The 21,355-nt window shown below is 33.3% G+C and overlaps 1 protein-coding gene across 3 annotated transcripts; it reads right to left on the reverse strand.

Moving 5' to 3' along the window:
• Positions 1-1,760: 1,760 nt before the first annotated feature.
• LOC108463858 (pentatricopeptide repeat-containing protein MRL1, chloroplastic) lies at positions 1,761-18,944 on the reverse strand. Of its 3 annotated transcripts, XM_017763826.2 has the most exons (20): positions 18,456-18,936; positions 17,805-18,051; positions 17,319-17,705; positions 16,923-17,154; positions 16,570-16,633; positions 16,322-16,466; positions 16,095-16,210; positions 15,612-15,740; positions 15,338-15,511; positions 15,090-15,254; positions 13,986-14,126; positions 13,602-13,701; positions 12,233-12,341; positions 12,017-12,108; positions 4,457-4,547; positions 3,872-4,103; positions 3,688-3,780; positions 3,143-3,191; positions 2,759-2,852; positions 1,761-2,411 (listed from the first exon to the last, which is right to left on the reverse strand). In XM_017763826.2, exons 1-20 carry the CDS (start codon positions 18,780-18,782, stop codon positions 2,171-2,173), a joined length of 3,228 nt encoding a protein of 1,075 aa, XP_017619315.1. In that variant the 5' UTR covers positions 18,783-18,936; the 3' UTR covers positions 1,761-2,170. The 3 variants fall into 3 exon arrangements, with proteins under 3 accessions (XP_017619315.1, XP_017619314.1, XP_052879861.1); XM_017763825.2 differs by having other exon boundaries at positions 17,319-18,051; XM_053023901.1 differs by lacking the exon at positions 3,143-3,191 and having other exon boundaries at positions 2,275-2,411; positions 17,319-18,051; positions 18,456-18,944.
• Between the last annotated feature and the right edge of the window lie 2,411 nt (positions 18,945-21,355).

The raw sequence follows: 21,355 nt of genomic DNA on the forward strand, positions 1-21,355 counted from the left end.
CCACACAGCTGTGTGTCTTTTGAATTTTAGGTGCAGGATGAACCACATGGTCTCAGAGAGTTACAAGGCCTAATGCCACGGCCGTGTGACTAATATTCAAATGCGCACACGACCTATGACACAACCATGTGACCTTATTTTGAATACCCACACAGGCAGACATACGGGCTGGGACACAGTCATGTGTCCTATACATCGAATACTCACACAGCCTGGGCTATGTCACACAACCTGGCCGCACGGCCGTATGACCCCTGTTTTCAAAATTTTACACTTTTTTCAAAATTTTTTGTTTTGTTTCAAAATGGTCATTGAATGTTCCCAAACTATTTGTAGGGCCTCGTAGACTCGATTTAAGGCCCATAAATGTATTTTTTTTACTTTAACTAAAATGAATTATTGAATGTTTTATTTAATTTGTTTAATTTTTTTTATTTGTAATTAAATTTTTCAATTTGTATGGTAATACTTCATAACTCTACTCTAGCGACGGAGACGAGTTAGGGATATTACACACATTCTGGCAAGTCTAATGAAAGAGTTTTCGCTTGGGCTGCTTGTGTTTCATATTGTCCCAACTAAAGTTACTGATCAGATCCGATTAGATAATATTTCTATACTATCTAATTCTAATGTTGACATAAGAACAAAAAATCAAAATACATATCTAATAACAAATACATATGTTTCTACGTAAAATAAACATAAATTCATGATGAAAACATGAATTTCTCATATTGTCTCTCTCACTAGCTCAACTTTCTCTCACTTCCAACCATGGGTTTTTGAATCCTAACATGTAACTAAGCTTATAGTTGTGTTGGAAGCTAAATTTCACTTACAATTTCATGAAAAAAGAAATGGCTTTTTGGTAGATTTTTGGTTGATTGGGTGAAAGAGATGAAATAAGATGAAAAAGAGTAATTTCTTTTTTCTTTCTTTGTTGCCGTGGGTTAAAGAAGAAGAGTAAAAAATTCTACATCTTTCTTTTTTTCTTTTTTTTTTTTAAATTAATCTAACCCAAATGAAAATATCTACTTAGATCTAATGATCCACATTAAAATTCTCTTTTTCACTTAATTCAATGGTTCAAAATCATCCAAAAGTTTAACTTTTCCATTATTAACTAGGTATGTTAGCAGCAATTGACAACAACTTTCATGTTGAATAATCATAGAACACTTGTTGGGCACCTCATGGTGATGTCATTCATTTATGTAAGTTGGCATGCTCTCCAACTTATGAAGAAAATGGCAAAGGTGAAATTGATAAACTAACTAGTGGCAAATATTTAATAGATTTGAGGAGTAATCTTGCTCCTAAAAACATGATTAAACCTTTCTTGTTGAGGATGGTGAATGATTGCAATGATACACATGGATTGGCGTTTACAAGTGTCAATTGGGTTGTCGTTGAGGTGCAAGACCCTTACGGCTTTAGACTTTTGCTTATGGGAAGCAATATTGTTCCAGATGTTTGGAGTTTAGACTACTAATCTTAGGCTGCCAAATCTAACAAAGGGTGGCTCTGTGAAGTTGTGGGTGAAGGGATTAAGGCTAGAGCTACCAATCAGATAGCACTAAGCTTATGGGCTTGGGAGGTGATTGAGTAGGTTACAAAGTTTTAAGGTGGATGTCAAAAGAAATTCAACGATATATTCACCCTTTTGATTAGGGCACACTTACTCAAAAATTTATCAAGTTCAAGAACTAAATGTTTATTTTATCTCTATTATTATTGGGGCACACTTACTCAAAATATATTCACCCTTTTGCTTTTCTGTTTTTCCCCATTATATGTTGTAGAGTAGTAAGTAGTATACGATGCCATACATAACCTAATGTAATAACCCTCGTACAGATTCTTATGAACCAAAAATCAGTATAGACAGAGAAGGCTGGCTCAGAATCAACTAGCATTTATCACCCAATCATTTGTTATGCTTCAAGAAAAGGAAATTAAAATACAACCCCACCTACCATCCTCTTTACACAAAATGACAGATCAAATTCTCTATATTTCTTCCCATCCACTACTCAGCTATTCTAGTTAGTGGAAGAAGAGAGCTTTCTGACTTTCTTGAATTCCAAAGTAGCAAGCAGAAGAAATTCAGGGGCATGAAGTAGAAGTCCTTGATTAAATTGCTAAAAGGGCATCAGTTCTGAAGATTCTACTCTTGATGCAAAGACAGATTGCCAGTTCGAATGTTGCGTTGCTGGTGGGAGATTCCTTTTCCCAGTCGCATTTGGGAAGCGTTCCACTCACCTGGTTTTCCAGTGAACGGAGAAGCGAGTTTTGGTTGAAACCATTTTCTTAGTGCAAGGCCATTGATTCTGATTTTTCCATAGGATTCATTCCCTTGGTATGGTAGTTTAATCCTTCTCAATAGCGCTGCAATTGCCTGGCCCATCCTGTCCAACAAAATTAATTGACATAAGAAATCACCATTCATTCATGAACCAAAATTGACTAAAATAAGAGAGATTTTTCCAAATATATTCTCATCGCATGAAATATACTGATAACCTTAATTTCTGCTGCAAAAAAAACTATTAAATGGTCTATATCTTTTGTTCTGTTGGGAAATTCTTTTGTGTTCTTTAATTTTAACCAAAATCTATTTCTAAACCGCTAAATTATTAACAAATGATAAAGTACTAAACATGTCTACCGCTGATTATAGTAATGCCTCCTATTAAATGCTTGGGGGATGTGGTACGAGTGTGTGAGGGTTTATTCAAGTAAAAGATCCTCTAACCTTCCGGCAACATTAATTGATTTCTCTCCTCCTGATGTCAAGATTTGTGCCTTCTCCAAGGGCAATAAGATGGATATGCTAGGTAATTTTGCACCTACACAAAGATCAGTGTACCAAGAATACCAACAAAAGTTAGTAATGCAACTATGCAATTAATCCTATTACATACAAACATTATCCAATTAAATAGGTTGTTCTGTCATTTGATTATCAGTATCACAAGTAACAATCCATCCTAATCTTAAAACAGACATGTATATTAACACTTAACAGTCTTCTACTAAAAGACTCAGAGTTCCGGCAACCTCATGAACTAGGGATTTATTTCAGGCAAGGCAAATCCCAGAGTATACGATAAAAGAAAAGGAAAGGAGATCATATTACCAGCAGCAAGCCGATGCTTGAGTCCTTTCAGTATAGTTAAGAGATAAACCTGACCAAATTGTCCTCAAGAATTAGTAATATTAGATTCTTAACTAGAGCATAATGTACTTTGCTCAAATTAACCAAAAATGATATAAAAATTGTTGAGCTTTACAAAATTTTCACATTTTATTCATGTTTTTGTACATTGCAACTAATAAATACATCTTTATGATTATATGGTAACATACCATGTGGGAATTTGGAACAAAAATGATTAAATTCAAGAGAGAGAAAATAAGCAAGGAAGGGGAGGAAAACAGAAACTGTCTTAGGTTAATCAAATTCAAGTTGTTATGAAGTCAAAATTCTATATAGACCACCAAAGGAAATTATAAAGACCAAGCAGTTCAAGCATTCATATTCTCAATGAACTACAGGAAAATGCTTCCAATTGCCAGTGCACTCTCAAAAGGAAGCAGTTAGCCTCAATGTAGTTAAAGATAAACTTCTTAATGACGCGGAATTTTTTATAACATTGCAACATAGGAGAGAGATTCACATACCTCCGCTGTATTAATTTGCAACTCTCTTGCATCTACGACAATAGGACTTTCTTTGAAGGATACACATGGAACAATCCCAAAAGAAGCAGCCTCCTACAAAAAGGGTAATACAAAGCATTGGATAACACCATTTCCAAATATTGAGCATAAAGAACAGGGGAATTACAGTTTGAGCATTATTTACCTCAAGTAACGAAAAAGAACGAGGATCATATTCACCAAATCCATCTATCAATGAACCAAGGCTAGAGCTCCTTGATGGATCAGCAATAACTTCAAGGTTCTCAACAAGTCTACTTCTCAAAGAATCATCACGAGGGAGCTGCAAACATCCTAAAATTTTTGAAACAACTTCCATGGTTGGTACTGTACCAGCATCAATAGTTTCACGGTAGACTGTCAGGGCTACTGACGTCCTAAAAAACAAGTGAGAAACCAACTTTAGTTATCACCAAAATTTTTAGTAGCTTTCCAGTAAATATAGAAAGTGGAAATCAGTCTCTTTCAATCAAAACAATTTTTTTACTTATTGAGCATGAAGTTGGAAAATTAGCCCAACTCCACCATTCAGGTATCACTTACAAAATAACTCAAAGCTAACACAACCAAAGTAGGAAGTATAGTATCCCCTTAAATGTATGATAAAGGGAAGGATTACAACCCTTCCCAAACAAAGAAAAAAAATTGGCAATTCTTCAGAATCTCTATTAAGATCAATCACGACGGGTTCAATTAACAAATCCTTTCACTTGTCAAAGGAATCATGTACCATTTGTTTTCAATATGTGGTCGTCCTGAATTAAAAGACAGAACAGGCTCACCAACCGCACAAGCTTTCACAAACCTTCGCAAGCACATGCCTACAAAGAGAAATATTTTAAGGGTTATTATAAGGTCATTGAAGACTGTGTGCACATGTGCTTGTGCCTGTGTATTCATTATAAAATTATCTTCAAATACAAAAAGCATAAATATCTATAAAATCAATTCTTTTTCAAATAATATGGCACGGACATGAAGCTAAAATCCAGTATTTGAATGGTAATGATATTTTTTTTCATAACTTAAAACCACCAGATTGTATTAGTCCCAAAAGATGAACTTACTATAGGAGACAGTCAAATTAATCTTAGAGGGGATGGAGAGGAAAAAGAGCATAAGACCTACTTGTATTGGAAAGCATAATAGTCAGGTAAGAGTCATATGGAAGGTAATTGATAACTCTAGGACATAAAGTTATTTTATTACTTTTAAGCTTATATTTCAATCAAGATAAGAGTGGTTTAGAGTGTTTTTGTAGTTATTTTGATTATATTTATGTTAAATAGTTTATTTTTAAAGCTTTCATTTTAATAATGTATTTCTGCCGGGTGAGATACCGAAAATGTGAATGTTTGTCTTTTAAGGTGGCTAGTAGAACATCGAAAATGTGGAGAAAAGAAAATGTTAAATTTTAACATCTAAAACTCCAATGTTGTAGCAAAGCTGTGGCATCAAGTCTGACAGGAACAGATTGGAGATCCCACATTTAAAGAACACCACATCAACTCTTGGACTTAACCCATTTCTTAGTCAATAGCTAATGATGACTGAGAGTTAGAAAAAATTAGGCATTGTAAAATTTGAATGGCCCAAGTACTCTCAAGAGAACAAAACAAAAGAATAGAAAAGGTAAAGGAGGAAGCGATCCAAGGGGAGGTGACCTAGCTCCTACCATATTTTGGGGATATAAATAACTCATTTCAGAACAAAAAGAAAAAGAGCAGCTTGGTACAAGCCAAGAACACCCATTTTTAGAAGAATAGAAGCTAGAAAAGAAGAAGATAAGAAGAGGAAGAAAGAGACGAACCAATCAAGGGGAGTCACATTATTTGACTTGAAATCTCTTTACTATTCACTTTATATTTTTTTTTTTTTCTTATTTGTATCTTGAGCCTTTTAATTGTTTTTAATTTGATATTTATGGGCTAAACATTATTTAGCTAGGATAATAATGGAACCTTAATATGAGATTACTAGTACTTTGCTAGGGATGTTTTAATGCAATATGAGGTTTATCCATTCAAATGTTCATGTTTATTGCTCGCTATTTTCTGATCAACATTAGTGGATAATTGAATTTATTATTAATTCTGAAAAGATTGTAATTAATGGACTTACGATTTGAATGGTGCAAGTTTAATTTGTAATGATATAGACATATATTTTTACATTGCATAATCTTGTACGAATGGTGGTTGAAAATATTTTATTGACGTTAAATTAACATAGAAATATGTTGGTTTAATTAAAGGATTGAAGCATAATGATTTCGAGAGAAACTTATAAGCTGTTGGATTCTGGATTAATAAATTGTCATATTGCCATAGCATCACTGCAGCAGCATTATCATTAGTTGCATATTATGGGGAATTAATTATTCTAGCTTATCATTTCATCATTGTCAATTTGTGTTACTCTTCCTAAATTGCCTTGAATATTTTTATATTTTTAACCAAATTTGATTTTCCTTTCCAAGTGTCATTAGATAATTTTGCAATTTATGTTTTAAAATCAGTTTCCATGGAGATGATACCTCTAGTATTCACTACAAAATTACCTCTAGTATTCACTAAGATATTACTTGTTAGCAATTGTGTACACTTGGACCTCCGTCTTCTAGTAATTTGTTTATTTTGGTGGTTGTCAATTATGTTTCTAGATGGGTGAAGGTCGCTGCTTATCCGACAAATGATTCTAAAGTGGTCATGCCTTTCTTGCACAAGCATGTGTTCACACATTTTGGAACTCTGAGGGTTATCGTAAGTGATTAGGGGACTTGTTTTGTAAATATGTTGCTGACCGAGTTATTGGAAAAATATATTGTGAAACACAAGGTAGCTACTCCTTGTCATCCTCAAACCAATGGGCAAGCAGAGTTGTCTAATAGAGAAATAAAGGGTATTCAAGAGAAGGTGGTGCATCCAAACTGCAAGATTTGTCCAAAAGGTTAGGTGATGTTTTTTGGGCCTATCGAACAACATTTAAAACCCCCTTGGGCATGTCCCCCTATCGTTTAGTGTTCAGGAAAACATGTCACCTCCGGTGGAGCTTGAGGATAGAGCTTATTGGGCTCTCCAGCAACTTAATCTCGATTTGAAACTTGTTGGAGAGAAGCAAATGCTGTAACTTGATGAACTAGAGGAGATGAGAATGTTCTCCTATGAGAATGCTAAGATATATAAAGAAGAGACAAAAAAAATGACATGACAAGCACATCCAATCTCGGGTATTTGAGGAAGCACAACAAGTTCTATTGTTCAATTCTAGACTGAAGGCTATTCCCCGGGAAACTCAAGTCTTGATGGTCAGGGACATTCACTATTATCAAGGTGTTTTCGGACAGAGTGGTTGAGTTGCGTGATAATAAAGAAGGTGCATTCAAGGTTAACAGACAAAGATTGAAGCATTATTAGGGTGGTGAGGTTGAGAGAAATAAGACCTTTCTCACTTTACTCGATTCTTGACATTTCCATGTTGAGAGATTGTTGTGTTTAGAACTAATTTTTTTGAGCAGCCGAAAAGTATATATATACATATATAAATATCATAATGTGTGTTTTATGTGGTGTGCTTCTTTTCATTCTACTCTTCACTACTAGTGTCTATGGATTTGATCATGTTTATCTTTATTGTAGTGGTGCAACAGGGGCTGAGGAATGAAATGATAGAACAAGGTAGAGGGCTGAATGGTAATGCTGGCAAAATGCTGCAGCAATAGAGATAACTCAAGGTTGGGGCACTTACTTTGAAACAACAATGAATGGCGTGTTTTACACAAGGTTACATAAAGGGGTTTCAAATCCCTAAATTCAATTTTTCAGGCCACTTAACCATTCTCAACCCCGTTTATCACAGTCGCATCTCTGCAATCCATAATCATGCACTCTACTTAGGAACCGCACCTAATTTTGCCCAGGACCTAGTGTCAACAATGTCGCGCTACACAACCACATCTCTCCAATTTCACATCGGTAATACTTGTGATTCTCCTTCGTGGCTTCTTCAAATTCAGTACATGGTTAAAGAAATATCGATATGGGTATTTTACTTGCATTGATTTGGGTATAATTGTTGAATTGTTCACTAGTGCATTCGGGTATCTCCAGTAGCATTTGAGATTTTTGTCGAATTTTAGGGTTGACTTTCAAGTTAGATTGTTGGTATCCATTGGCTACTGTCCAGAAAATATTTTTGCAAATTTTAGTAGTTACGAGAAATGCCTCGCACAAGGAAGGGTGTTGTCGACCATGTTGATAGCTTTTGAACATTTCACACTAATGCAGCTAGGGAACTCTTTCACAAAATCTTCAAGTATCAACCCATGTTACAGATAAGGGGTTCATTTTTTCTAGCACCAATGCCAATGTAGTGCCTCCATACGTGCGAAAATCGATTGATGAATTTCAGTGGCAGCGCCTCTGTGATATTCGACAATCCCCTGATGTCGAGGTAGTCAACAAATTCTATGCTAATCTTACACCGACCACCTCCACCGAAGTCATTGTGTCGGATTCTTCAGTAACTTTAATGTCTGAAACCATTAATGCACTCTTTGAGTTACCTAACATTGAAGATGATGGCTATTCAGCTATGCTTCAGGATGTTGAGTGGGAATTACTCCAAGAAGTGTTGCATGCGTTCACTATTCCTAAGACTCAATGGATGATTTCTCTGCATGGCAGTCATTCATGTCAACGGGAATTTCTGATTCCAGTTGCAAAAGTGTGGTGCTACTTCTTGCGGTTCAGTCTTATGCCAAGCTCACATGGTTCCACCATCTTGATGGAGTGCATGTTCCTCCTCTATGCTATTTTGATGGAGTGCTATATTAATATCAGCAAACTTATTGTCAAGGAGATTCGGGATTGTTCTGTTAAGCGTGTGCGGTGTGCCTTCTTTCCCTCTCTTATCACTAAGCTTTGTAAAAAAGTTAGTATACCTATGTGAATGTCCACCAAGGAGCATTATACAAAAGGCCGCATCACTTCAGTTGATATTGAGAAAGTTCTAGGAGAAGAATCTCAACCTCCACGATTAGGGCCATCTATCAAACCAGCAGCGAACAATCCAATGACACATAACCTTGCATCTAGCAGTGCCACTCCAACAATTCATGCCTCACTAATGAACATGATGTAGCGACAAGAAGAAGCTTATTGGGCATATGCTAAAGTCCGTGATGATTCTATATGTCGTGACTTTGACAAAGCTTTCCACAGGCCTTTTGATTTCTTACCTCACTTTCCGGAGCATATAATTGAACCATGGAACCCTACTACTAGCGAAGAGTAGGAAGGGCCCGACACCAACACCGACGGTGACAGTCATCAGTAAAAGTTGAGGGATTTTTCTTTTTTCTCTTTCGTTATTTGTAATTCTTTCGTTGTTTTTACTGAGTATTGGTTGGCTGTTTTTGTTAATATTTCTTTTTCTATTTTTTTTTTTGTGTAGCAATGAGAACATAGCTTTCCTTTAAGTTAGGGGGCAGTATGTTTAAGTTGTTGTTTATGTTTTAATTTATCTTATTTTCTTATGTTATAGTATGTTATTTTAAGATTATAGTGTTTACATGGAGTCTAGGTTGTAATGGAATCAACTTTTTACTTTGGTTTTTGTTCAGTAAGAGAGCTCAATGAAGAAATTTTTTTTTTGCATAATAATGATAACTCTTGTGTATGAGTGAGCCTTTAGTACTTAAAGTTTTTGATCTTAACTGAATTGTGGTGTGAGTTTAACCATGAAATTTTAATTGCTTAGAAAGATCTAAGTATGCATGAAGGTTTAAGTTTTTAGAATTAGCTTGATAATTCCCTTGAGGCAAAATCCTATAAGGCTTAGCGATTTAGAGAGGATTTAAGCAATTTTGTTGGACCGTTTGAGCCTTTTCAAATATACCTTGTTGATTATTATCCCTAGAAACCCAATTTGAGCTTAATGGTCTATTTTTATTGACTTAACCATACATTAAGTAACTATTTTCTTTTTTAGTATTTCTCTTTATTTTCTACCAAATCTTAGACTTAGTTTGTCTTGGACATTATCTTGCTAAAGTTTGGGGGAATTTAGAGGGGTATCTTTTTCTCATTAAATGTTCCTAATGTTAAATCATATGCAATTGTATGCTCAAATTTATCTCAGCCATGACTAATTTTTAAATATCTTCAATTATTAAAAAAATTTGTGTATAGTTTGTATTGTAATGTTACTGATGAGCATATAGTTGTAATTGAGAAAATTGAAAAACTAAATTTGGATAACTTTGAGGGATATCTCCATTTGTAAAGGGTTAATGCATTATTATTCATTAGGTCCATGGCAAGCTAAGTTTTAAGGTTTTTAGCCTATAAATTTTTAGTTTAATCCATACATTGAACCTAGCCACATTGCAACCATGTGAAGACCTATTGATCTAGATCACTATGCCAACTACATCAATGGAGAGGGGTTATTGAGTTCAACTTATGAAAACATAAACTTAACCTCAGGATTGTTGCTTAGGTTAATTCAGAAAATAGAGATTGATTGAGAACAATTCACACACTCACAAGGAAAGCATTCAAATCATGACTTTGTTAACATTTTAATACTTAAGGAATTCGGCTTATAAGTGCACATGAGTTAGACATTTGAAAAAATCACTATTGCATGACCATTTGGAGAGTTAATTCTAATTAGCTAGTCTTGTTTGTTTTGTTTTTGAGTCTTTGTGTGTTTCTTATGTCATTTGTTGTTTGGCTCATGTCTCCTAGGTTAGATAGTGTCATCACTCAGGACGAGTAATTAATTAAATTTGGTGTGTGATAACTTTAGGATATAAAGTTGTTTTATTACTTTTAAGCTTATACTTCAACCAAGATAATAGTGGTTTAAAGTGTTTTTGTAGTTATTTTAATTATGTTTATGTTAAATAGTTAATTTTTGAAGTTTTTATTTTAATAATGTATTTCTGCCAAATGAGATACTGAAAATGTGAATTTTTGTCCTTTAAGGTGGCTAGTAGAACATTCAAAATGTGGAGAAAAGAAATGTTAAATTTTAACATCTAAAACACCAATGCTGTAGCAAAGCCGTGGCATCAAGTCTGACGAGAACAGATTGGAGATCCCACATTTAAAGAACAGCACATCAACTCTTGGACTTAACCCATTTCTTACTTAATAGCTAATGATGACTGAGAGTTAGAAAAAATTAGGCATTGTAAAATTTGAGTGGCCCAAGTACTCTCAAGAGAACAAAACAAAAGAATAGAAAAGGTAAAGGAGGAAAAGATCCAAGGGGAGGTGACCTACCTCCTACCAGCTTTTGGGGATATAAATACCTCATTTCAGAACAAAAAAAAAAAAAGAGCAGCTTGGTACAAGCTGAGAACACCCATTTTTAGAAGAATAGAAGCTAGAAAAGAAGAAAATAAGAAGAGGAAGAAAGAGACGAACCAATTGAGGGGAATCACATTATTTGACTTGAAATCTCTTTATTATTCACTTTATATTTTGTTTTTTTCTTATTTGTATCTTGAGCCATGGCTGGATTTATTTTAATTGTTTTTAATTTGATATTTATGGGCTAAAAGTTATTTAACTAGGATAATTATGGAACCTTAATATGAGATTATTGGTACTTTGATAGGGATGTTTAATGCAATATGAGGTTTATCCATTCAAATGTTCTTCATGTTTAATGCTAGCTATTGCCTGATCAACATTAGTGGGTAGTTGAGTTTATTACTAATTCAGAAAAGACAGTAATTAATGGACTTAAAATTTGAATGGTGCATGTTTAATTTCTTTGATTTTAAAAATTTGTAATGATATAGACATATATTGTTACATTGCATAATCTTGTAAGAATGGTGGTTGAAAATATATTATTGACATTAAATTAGCATAGATATATGGATCGAGACATAGTGATTTCGAGAGAAACCTATCAACTGTTGGATTCTGGATTAACAAATTGTCATATTGCCATAGCATCACTGCAGCATCGTTACCAATAGTTGCATATTAGGGGGAATTAATTATTCTATCCTATCATTTCATCATTTTCAATTTGTGTTACTGTTCTTAAATTGCCTTGAAATTTTTTATGTTTTTAATCAAATTTGATTTTCCTTTCCAAGTGTCATTTGTTAATTTTGCAATTTATGTTTTAAAATCAGTACCTGTGGAGACAATACCTCTAGTATTCACTACTATATTACTTGCTAGCAATTGTGTACATTTGCACATCATACAAAAATTTGCACAGTAATATCATAGAACTATTGCAGCACAGAGTTTAAGCTTACCAATTATGCATCTGGACGTAACAAGGTTAGGTGCAATCCCATCATCTCTTGCCTTAGAGAGGAGCATGAGGCCTACTTCAAGATCGTCATTTCTGTTAAGGACAAGTGACAAAAGAAAACAGGAGTTAATGCACTAAACTTAAGAGGTTGTAGGATGAAAGCATACATATATAGTTGATGTGTCATCAATATTACCAGACTCCAATGTGCACTTACCTTTCACTTGCCACCAAAAGTATGGAGTATGTGATAGTATTTGGGCTCAATCCTGACTCCTCCATCTCTGACAAAACTTCCATGGCCTTAGGCAGTTGATTTGCTTCACCTGTATGTAAGACTAACAGTATCATTCTGTACTCCAATATCATTAATAGTTATTATGTTTAGATAAAGCATGTTTATATCATAATTTAAGATTATCAGTGCCCCGAGCCTTTAACCTAACCCTTTAAAGGGTTAAATGAGATTCATCTTTTAAGAAAAAGAGCATAAAATAATATATACACTATTTATTAATTTAAAAAACTCACTTACCCTATACTTGGTTAGATAGTTTCATTGACCTCTAATACAATTTAACAACTTATTTGTTTCAAAGAGAGAAAAGCCCCACAACCAATAAATAAATCAATCATGAACCAAAATAATCTAGTTATGAAAACTATCAAGTCATTGGCATATCGTACACAGTTACAGAAATAAAGGATTACCTCAAAACCAGAGTGCCCATATTATATATGTTGCACCACAAGGATATAAATTTTTCCATACAGACCAAAAAGTAGATACCCATCTTTCACCACTCCTCACATATTCTACTTTTTTTAAATTAAAACTATAAGGTTCATTAAAATTCAGCATTACAGACTTCCATTCCAGGATATAATGTTCAAAACCTTTAAAGCCAAAAGTCCACAATAATCTAAGCAATTGATACAGAAATTGGAACCTTCACAGCTAGATGGCCATGGAAATTGCCTTCTCTCATCTAGTAATTTATTCTAACATTATGTTTAATCCTAGAAATTCTTCTACATCATTTTTGCTCTGTTTCAGCCTTAAGGATACCTTAAAACAGAAAAGCACTTGGAATAAGATTTTAAGATATCTGCAAGTGTGTTTCAAAAATATTTCAGTCTCAAACATATATAACATGACCACATAAAGCCATGTCCAACCTCACAAATATCCTATAAAAATGATGCATTTCATCAAGTTATCAAGATGGTGAGTCAGTTCGATACATACGCCTACAGATAACATGTCATCACACATAATAATCAATCCAAAGTTCCAACCATCTTTTTAAGCCTGTAATATATGAACCTAAAAGGCTGGACAGCTCATGTACTCTTCACATCTGGAAGCATCTCTTCATTATCATAAAACTAGTTAAGGGAAAACTAGGACGAGGAAATGCAATTATATTTTCCAAACAGCACATTGGAATCCAAAAAGCAATCAGACTATTGAATAGTAAAGTACGCTAGCAAATAATAATAATAATAATAATAATAATAATAATAATAATAATAAGAAGAAGAAGAAGAAGAAGAAGAAGAAGAAGAAATAGATAGAGTCTTACACAAGGAAGTAATTAAAGCATTAACCGTAGAAACTGTTAACTTCAGTTTAAGAGCCTTTATATTCTCATACAACTCCAGCGCCTTTTGCCAGTTTCTAGCCTGAAATAAATCAGAAAAAACTAATATTGTCATGACAGTATAGATGGCATTAAAAATTCTGCATGCAAGTCAATTTCAATGACAAACCCCATGCAGCATGCGCATGCCTGGGCTAAGAAATACAAAATTCGAATGATTCAGCAAGTGCCTATTTTGGAACAGGAAAAAAATCTTAAACATCATGCAAGTCCAAAAATGCATCCATTAATAATGTACTATTAGTACATTGCATACAGTAATATGATAAATCAACTTTCAAAACAAGACTGCCTAACTCGACTTACATTGCTGCAGGCCCCCATTAATGAACTATATGACACAATTCCACTATTTATCCCATGATTCTTTGCTTCCTGTAGCAATTCGAAAGCAGCATCCAGCTTTCCCGCATGCCCAGCGACATCTATTAATGCACTGATAAATACCTGCATTAAAGTAAACTTATTATCACCAAAAGAAACAAGAAAGAGTGCAATCAAGATAAAGTTCACAACAAAAATTAATGTCCAAAGAAAACAATAATCACAAATGATCTGAAATCAAGGACATGGCAACCTACATGCAAAATTTTAGTGAACGTCAGACCATTTAAAAGTCTTACAACATTAGTCATAGGAGCTGCTAGTTTATCTTGGAACAAGAATGTGCCAAATACAGTCAAGGGCATTGCAATCATTTTCTTTATGCATAAAGGTAAGTGATGACCAATTACATTCTGTAGCTCAGTTTTGCAGACCAAAATCTGGTTTAAATTATAACTGAAATACTAAATCTGGACATAAAGAGGCTTTGAGAGAAAGTTGATTCCTATGGAGTGCGACATATTTGCATTTATGTGTCACAAGCATTTTGAAAAGCTCAAGACTTGAAAGACTATACATGATTTAACTCTCAAACAAGAGACTTGCAAACTCAAAACTAGGACCAGAATGAGTATTTCAACAGTAAACACTCCCCTCCCAACCTTAAACACTATTTCCCATTTTCACAAGGAGGGGGGACCCAAAAGATAAAAAAAGGGCAAAAGGGAAGAAGGAGAAAACAAAAGGAAGAGAAGCAAGAAGATTCAGGAGCTTAATTTTATGATAAATTTTATTTTATAATATTTAGTTTTAAGTATTAGACACAGCTAGTATTATTATTTCTCGGGGGTTAAGTCTAGGATTAATAATAAAACTTTATTTGCAAGAAAGTTTAATAACTTTGCTTGCAAGAAAGCCTATTTATATATATATATAACTGTAGCAGACTTACAAAAAACAACTTTCCTGATTATTATCTTTGAAGTTAATAAAGAAACCTAGAGGTTTTTTTGTAACCCTAAGTTTTATAGACTTCCATCTTCTTTCTTACTATGCTGTTGTTTTCTCCCTTAAACCACATCATACCTCATCAGGAGCTATGCCTTTCTTTTTCATGTCATTATAGACACCGCAAGCAAACTCCCAATCTCCAGTCTGGCTGCAACAATTAACGGCAATTGTATAAACTTCGGGAGTGCCCCTAATGTTGAATTTATGCATCATCTTATATACTTCCCGTGCCCGCTCAACCTGTAAGCAATACATTATGCTGAGACAATCATTACAGAAATAAAGGAAAGAATAGAAAATATGACGAGAATCAGTATGCACACCTGACCAGCATTTGAACATGCCTTTATCAATGCACCAACAGTTATGTGATCAGGATCTATAGGCTGTGTTTCAGCCATCATTTCTGCCAACACATCAAAAGCACGATCCACTGCTCCAGATTGACCACATGCAGTAATAAGTGCATTGAATACAACCCGGTCTGGCTTTACATTCTACTGCATATATTGCTTTAATCAGTGCAAAAAAAAATATACATGTGATAAAATAACTTATAAATAAATAAGAGCAAAGAATCTTTTTTCATAACAATACCTTAGATCTCATTATTCCATAAGCACCAAATGCCTTGGGCACTTGCCCAGCTCTGGCACAACCATCAATCAGAGCTCCATATGTATTAACATTAGGTTCCACTCCAGAATTAACCATCTCATGAAACACCTAAGTGTCAGATTAAAAATCAGGTTACTAGTAAATGTAATTTAAAAACCAATAAGCATCAAATGTTTATCAGTTATATTTGGTCATCATGTGATATGCAATGGAAATTTGAAGATACCATTTCTAGAAGTTTGCACTCCAAGAAACATGTAGAAATATAGAAAAGGAAGCTATTTGTACAGAAATTTCAATTTTAAATTTCCAAAACAGAAAAAGATCATACAATGAATTTCTTTTTGTTACATGTAAATCAATTTGAGAGGGAAAGCAAAATGAGAATGCAAACTGTTGCAACAAGACCTAAACAGTAAAAGTCCTGTCAGTACCAAGAAAAGTTACAAGAAGTTGCCATACCTCAAACATTGTATCAACCTTTCCACTTTTGGCACATGTAGATATTAATGTAGTGTATAGTATACAATCAGCTTGGAACCCAGCTTCCTGGACAAGCCGTAAAACTTGGAAGGCTCCTAAATTTTGCAAAGACAAATTAGATATTCAAAGCATATTGGAACAAAAGTATCCTGTGCAAACTGAATGTTTATAAGCATCAAACACTTCGACAAACATAATGGACTCACCCTCTGAATCTTTAGAACATCCACATACAGACATCAGCATATTAAATGTACTCAATGTTGGATTTGCAATCAGCTTTGTGAAGCGGAAAGCTTCTTTTACAGCCTTTTGCTTACTGCAGATTTTGAAAAACTTTGCATGATAAACCTGAAACCAAAGAATTTGATACTCTCATATAAGAGAATAACATTAATACCAGTCCTTCTTACTCTGGAAAAATCAAAGAAATATATCTAATCACTGGCCCTACCTTATCCATATCCAGTAAACCTTTTTGTTCCATATCTTCAAGCAAATCAACACACTCACTTAACCTAATATGAATCAAAGATGATGTCAAGAGGTGCAAATAAACATAAAAGAAGGTTTCAAGAGCTGCCATCATCAAATTAAAATCTATGTCAAGAGGTGCAAATAAACATAAAAGAAGGTTTCAAGAGCTGCCATCATCAAATTAAAATCTCTCAATCTCTAATAGTAAAAATGATGAATTTCGCTTAAGTTCTACTTCATTTTAAAGACAAGCTTTTGATATGATATTAAATTAGTCTTTAACAAAGGGAGCAAATAAGGTTTCTGAACATGAAGACAATGGCAAGTTACCTTCCACATCTTAGTAAACAATTGTAATAACTCAAATACTCTTCGGGATGGAGATTGTCATTAGCAAGCTCCCCATTTGGGAAGGGAAACTGGGCCAACTTTGTATCCTTCTCCTGAATCAAGTGTTTTTTTCCCTTGTCTCTTGGAGATTCCATACCCCTTCCCACGTCTTTTCTTTTGTGAGAAAAGCCCCCTTGGAAATTTGCCTGAGTTACTTTTCCTTCAACCATATCTGGATAAGAAGTGCCCTTTAAACAATGTTAGTAACCAGGGAAGCCAAAAAGCAGGACTAACTGCTGAAATATGGATCAAATTAAAGAAAAGAGAGATGTTAATGCTAACTACAACATACATTAAAATGGGATCATAATGACAGATGTCTTTTTTTGGCATAACCTGCTGTTTGGAGAGAATTCTTTGCTGATAATGCATCTTTGTTTAGTTCACTGTTCGGCTTCAGCTTCAGTGAAGAAAACTTATTGCTATTTGAAGAGAGAACATGAGAAGACACTGGTCTTAGAGTCAAGTTTGATGAAGATTTTGCCACCAAGTGATCAGCCTCGTAGAAGGTGTGAAGCTCTTCTCTGCCGGATTCTCTGACTATGTCATAATTTCTAACTTTATCTTCTCCGACAAGGACAACAGCATCTTCTACTAGAACAGAAGAAGCACTAGACTTGGGTTCCACAGCTAGTCTAGGGTAATCAGCTTCAAATTCATTTACTCGTTCTTCCAAATGAAGTCCTGACCTTTGTGTTGCAAAGGTAAGTGGCTGTCCTGCTCCTGATTCAAGCAGCACAGTAGGTTGAAGAGGTAGAACAGTAGTTCCAGATTCTTCAAGAACATCAGAATCATTAGTATTAAATGGAAGAAAATCAGCACCATTTGACTCTGATGCCTTAGTCAACGTGGAATCACCATTCACCACAGCAGTTTCTTGCAAAAACACCTCTTTACTTTCAGAAGCATCATTCACTTCCTTCATGTGCTCTGTCAAACCGCCATTTTCTTTTGCAAAAGTATCCCTTTGAAGATCCCCCGCCTCCAAAATCTGATGGTCAGCAGTCTGGATCACCACATCTTTTCCTTGTCGTTGTTGACGTAAGGCAGAACGTGACGAACCAGATACCTGTGCGTGGGCATCATAATCGAAAAAGTTAGTCACGTCTAAAAAAACTCAACTAAATCCAAAGGCAACCCAAATTTCAGAATTTAGTGAATCCTAATATAGAAAGGAAAATCATCAGAATTACCATGACATAAACTGTGCACCCAAGTTAGTTCTGCAACAATTATAATATAAGCATCAAGGCATATTAATTTATGATCAAAAACGTCTTCTGAATGTTTAAACCAACTTTCTCATTTTTAGCTGTGCATTCACAACTCAAAATTTTCAAACCTTCTCGGATAGTTCTTTCCAAAACAACCATAATCCCACGTCCCAACACTTGAATAATGAAAACCAGCTACCCCAATTCAGCAGAACTTTAGCTAAACCAGACTTCAATTCAATCAGTTAAGTAAACTCACCTTTTTTAAAGTCTGACTCTTTCTAAAAAATTGATTATAGAAAGCAAGAGATAAAGCAGATAAAGCGGTTACACCGATGAGAACGAAAACCAAATTGGAGTCGATAGAAACTCTGGAAACAAAGCGGGGAGGTTGGAGGCGCAGAAAGGTCAAGTTTTTGCGTTTCCTTCGGAGAGAAGAAGCACCTCCGGAAGGCCAGAGGGAGTGAGTGAAACCAAGGAATTGTCGGCTGATTAGAGGACGGGTAGTGGAAGAGGAGAATGGGTAAGAAGGTAGGAAATTTGGGGTTTGGAATTTTGGAGACAAGAAGATTAAGTTGGAATCCATAGAAAGAAGCTCAAAGAAAAAAAAGAGAGAGGATAGAGTGGCAAAAAAGAGAGGAGAGGAGCTTATCGAGTTCAACGAAATGAACGATGTTCAGTTTCAGTAGTTATTAGTGATCCACTACCGGATATTGTTGCTGACGTAGCAAAAAATGTCTCTCCTCTTTTTCTTCAATTAAAATGTTATTTTTCAAAGGAAAAGAGAAACTAAAAAAGGTTAATTTCCTAGGTCAAATTCTGCGTTTTTATTCTTCAATTAGATAAATTTTAGTTATTTTATTTTGATTAATTTTAGTTTATGTGGTTTTTGAATTAATTATTTTTAGTTTATGTATTTCTAAACTTCAAAATTTTAATACCGACTTAAATGGTAGTAATCAAATTTATTTGATTAAATTTTGTTATCGTGATATACTATGTTTAAAGTTGGTTCATTTTCTTCAATTAAATCATTTTTAGCCTCTATATTTTTTGAATTTAAAATTTTTAATTTTGATGCAAAAGATAATCGTATTAACTTTTTTCGTAAGTAATATGTGAAAATAATAAATTGATAAATTAATATAACAAAATTTAATAAATTTAATAATTATTGTTTGCTTAAGATTAAATTTCTAAATTTTAAACTACATAAAAATCTCGTCTATACCGAAGTTATGTTTATATCAAATCTAAGGCCAAAGTTTATAGTTGATGTTAATAATGCATTTGTTGAAGTTTTGAAGCAATAAGAATAAAGGGCATAATATGCCATTATTTGTGATGCATATGTTGAGTTACTTCTATTCTTGTGAGGGAAGAATGTTGGAGACATTTATTATATTTTTGGCTTTGCCAATATGCCTAATTTTTTTACATAGAGTTATTGAGGTTATTACTTGCAAGATTGTTAATATAAATCTACTTTTGCTAAATTATTATTATTATTAAATTTTAAAGTTTAAAAGAATTGTCAACGTTTTAATTGTCAACGTATTATAATGTTTTATTAATATTGAGATTAAAGTCTTTGTTGTGTTGACTTCACTATCTACTACGAGTGTTTTTTATTTTTTTTCTCTGAATTATATGGTTCTATTCATTGAATTGAGAATAATTGACTTGAAAGGTATATAAAAGTATGGAGTAAATTAAGCTTTCCTGCCCCATATAATGAAATTATTTTAAACTTAATTCAAGTATTTATTGGGTTATATTTGACAAATTTAAGGGGCTAAATTATCAATAAATGCCGAATTTTTTTAAAATTTACCAGATTATGTCTTATTTGGAAGAATTACAAGAATAGGTCGATTTTGCGAAATGCTTCCAGCTGGAAGCGTTTTCAGGTGAAATTCAGAAAAACGAGTCCAAGTGGAAATGTTGTCAAGTGATTTGCAAAAAATACTTTCAACTAGAAACGCTTTCTGCTACATCAGTACTAAAAATGAAAGAACCAATTTTTTTATTGAACTTCTTTTTATAACGATAATATTTGTACAAAATTTTATAATGTTTTGTTTTGTTAGAATTTAACGTTATATAAAATTTTCTTTAATTTTTAAAAATTAAGGGTAGTCTTTAATTTTATGTTATTAGTTGAAAGAGTAAGCAATTTCACATTGTCTAGAAATAAGCTGTAAATAGATTATGAATTTATATATACCCATATCTCACATCACTTAAAAAAACAAGGGAAATAAAACTTGGGATCTATATAAAGATTTGTTTTGTAAATTTTATTTTCACATTAATAGGTGGTACCAAAAAATAAAAAAAAATTATTGGTATTGCAACTTTTAGTGTTGATGTGAAGCTCAAAAAGCGTTTCCAATTGGAAGACTAAAAACCTTCCAACTGGAAACTTTTTCATAAAATAGACTTATTCTCGTAATCCTTTCAAAAAATGGCCTAATCTAATAAAATTTTAAATAAGTTGGCATTTATTGATAATTTAGTCAATTTAAGGTAGCATTTATAATTTCATTTTTTTAGTGTGAGACTTCTTCATTAAAAAACAATGTTAAATTTATTTAAATTGCAATATATATTTATACATTTCAATGAAATTCTTAAATAAAAAATTAGAAAAAATTTATTATTAGACATTACGAAAATGCTCTTGTTTCCAACTCAAGCCATGCATTCATCACTAATTAAATTTATAGATTTAATTTTTTTTTAAAAAAGTATTTAGAATTGATGTTGTTTATTGATTTAATTAACAATTAAATTTAATATTCTAGAGTAGCTATGAAAAGAATTATTTTTTAAATATAAAAATATTTATGTTATGCTTTGTTTCAATTAAAATAATTTTCAAAAAATGAGTTAAGGAAATTTATCAAATACTAAAAATGTTTTACATAAAAACATTCAAATATAAAAATTATTATAGTTTTCAAAAATCATACTATTTTTTAAAAATATTTTTCAAAAATTATTTTCAATGAATCAAATAGATCCTAAATCCATAACTTACTGTAAAACTAATAATAAATTTAACCAATTTCTAACATATTTTATTTCATTTAGGATCCAATTGTTAAATAAATATTTTTATTGGGTGATAAAACAACTTATAAAGCTTAACTAGTA

The sequence above is a fragment of the Gossypium arboreum genome, chromosome 13 (genome assembly GCF_025698485.1).
Source record: "Gossypium arboreum isolate Shixiya-1 chromosome 13, ASM2569848v2, whole genome shotgun sequence".
Classification (NCBI taxonomy): Eukaryota; Viridiplantae; Streptophyta; class Magnoliopsida; order Malvales; family Malvaceae; genus Gossypium; species Gossypium arboreum.